Source organism: Bombina bombina, chromosome 1, assembly GCF_027579735.1.
Source record: "Bombina bombina isolate aBomBom1 chromosome 1, aBomBom1.pri, whole genome shotgun sequence".
Lineage (NCBI taxonomy): Eukaryota > Metazoa > Chordata > Amphibia > Anura > Bombinatoridae > Bombina > Bombina bombina.
This window is the reverse complement of record NC_069499.1, coordinates 45,512,785-45,515,400: the sequence shown is the minus strand read 5'-3', so window position 1 is coordinate 45,515,400 and position 2,616 is coordinate 45,512,785. Positions and strand designations below refer to the sequence as shown.

The window sequence follows — 2,616 nt, the reverse complement described above, 5'->3', positions numbered from 1 at the left end:
TGATAAAATACATCTTAATTTACAGCAATTATTGAGATTACTTGCATTCCAAACTATAGCTTTGTGATGTGACCTTCCCATACTGGTTTGGGTGATTCACCATGATTGTAATTCTACTAAATACACTGCATTGATCCTGCAAAATTGCATCTCATCCTCTATACTGAATACAGGAATGTAGCAAAACCACAGATTGTTATATAAAGAGAAAGCGCAAAGGAAAACTCTATGTTCAACAAAAATACAAGAATTATTTTGCAATTTAATGACCAGATTCTGTGTGACTGCCCAATTTTCCCAATTGTCTGCCCAATTCATGTCACTGTTATATAATTAAAAAATAAACCGACATCCCTTATTATATTCACTGAATCGTTTATTAAAAACTGTGGTAGATTCATTCTAGACCTTTGTTACTGCATTAAAATTAAATCTCACAGCCTGGTATATAGCTGGTTTAGAAAGGAATCCTGGGGCTACAAACATGGGAGTAAAGTTGAGCAAGAAGAAGAAGGGATACAATGTAAATGATGACAAAACTAAAGACAAAGTCAAAAAAGCAGATGGAGCAAATGCAGAAGAAGAAGGGACAACCAAAGCCAACGAGGAGACTCAGCCTGCTACTGAGAATGCAGAGGTGAAAGAAAATAAAGAAGAGAAGAATGATAAATATTCCCAGGCTACAGAAAATAAAACAGAAGTTAAGGATGGGGAGGCAGATACAGTTCCAAACACAGAGTCAGAAAAGACAGAGGCATGCCCTGACACTAAAGCCAAACCTCAGAACATTGAACCACCTGTATCCAAGCAAGAGGAGCCAACTGCTGCAGCTCCTGTTCCAGCTGCTAACAGTGAAGGTCCAAAAGCCTCTGAGCCTAGTACTGAGGCACAAGTTCCCCAGCCTTCAGAAGCACCAGCACCAATTAAAGTGGATGAAAAGAGTAAAGAGGATGGGGAAGCCAAAAAGACTGAGGCTCCCTCTGCACCAGAAGCCAAAAGTGAGGTTGCCCCTGCTTCAGACTCAAAACCTAGCAATGAGGTTGCTCCATCGTCTGCGAAGTCTCCAGAAACTGAAGCATCTAGTTCTTCTACTAAGCCTCTGAGTCTGCAGGACCAGCTGATGAAGTTAAAGCTTCAGAGATCCCAGCAGCTAATTCTGATCAAACCGTAGCAGTTCAAGAATAAAATTGACAACCTGTTTGAAGCAACCACTTAAAGCAACCTGCAATGATGTTTCTTCTTTGTTTTTGATATACTAACAAACTTGATTTAGATATAAGTACATGTATTGCCCAGGAAGGATATAAAAAAAATCCAAATAATATTTTTGTAGGAAAATGTACAAAACACACATTCCACCAAATTTGTCAAGTAACAGGTAAATTACATAATGAGATATTTAAGTTTAGTGATAGATGTTTGTAAGCAAAATTATTTTTTACAACCAAAAACAGCAATTAAAACAACGTCAGCATAATACATTTTATTTTTACTCTTGAAAAATGATTGCTGGAGAAAGTTATTTTTAAATTTGCCCATAGGGCTTGTGCCAAGGCAATCAAATCTTTTTAGGAGGGTTTTTTTTTTCAGTTCTCTTATATTTTTATTTTAAAAGCAGCGGATAAACATGGCCAGACCTCTCCAACAAAACCCATTTTAGCTGTCTCTTATTCCAGAAATAAAAACATCCTCATCCCATTTAGTCTACCTAGATTTACCATGATGAATTAATGCATGTCTGTGGTTGGGTGCACCTGTAGTTCTGTTTATTGGTCAGTGGAAATAATAATAATAATAATAATAATAAAAAGTCTGCGTTGATTTGCAGTTCCAGTTTTTCTTCCATTCTATGTCACAGACACCAACACAAGCAAAAAAAAAAAAAAATACAAAAAAAAAAATTACAAAATTAAATCTCATAATTCCTTGAATATGTTTGACTTGGAATATGATCCAATTTCTCCCAGGGTTTATTTTAATGTTCCTCTAAGCACAGACATACAGTCAGAATTTCCCATGTTTTGATTTCTAGCAAACACATAAACATTTTTATTTTGTTTGTTTGAATAGCCTCAACGTCCCTTAAATTTGAAATGTTATATTGTATTAGATTAAAAAAGCGAAATGTTCTTAAACAATTTAGCTTTAACTTTGGGAATGATTTGTCATTTTTAGGGAAAATTATATCTCTTTTGACTTCAAACACATTAAAATAAAGTATTACACACATATATATATACACTTTTTTAATAAAATATCATATTAATATTACAAAACATGTTTTAAAAGGGATATGGCACATTATTTAACGGTGAAGGGCTCCAATGTATATAATTTCTAAATGTGTGTATGTGGGTGTGTTTGTGTGTATACATGCATACATGTGTATTTTATATGTTTATATGTGTAAATATACAAACATGCATATATACACATAAATACAAATGTGTGTGTGTATATATATATATATATATATATATATATATATATATATATATATATATATATGTATATATATATATATATATATATACACACATATATATATATATATACACACACATATATATATATATATATATATATATACATATATACATATATATATATATATAT

The 2,616-nt window shown here is 32.6% G+C and overlaps 1 protein-coding gene across 1 annotated transcript; it reads left to right on the top strand.

The window, feature by feature from the left end:
• Positions 1-484: 484 nt before the first annotated feature.
• On the top strand, positions 485-1,171 carry LOC128636122 (brain acid soluble protein 1 homolog). The gene has a single exon (XM_053689185.1). It carries the CDS (start codon positions 485-487, stop codon positions 1,169-1,171), a length of 687 nt encoding a protein of 228 aa, XP_053545160.1.
• Positions 1,172-2,616: the final 1,445 nt, after the last annotated feature.

What these genes read in the sequence shown, in the direction of transcription:
- LOC128636122 (XM_053689185.1), top strand. Translation starts at nt 485, where the DNA reads ATGGGAGTAAAGTTGAGCAAGAAGAAGAAGGGATACAATGTAAATGAT.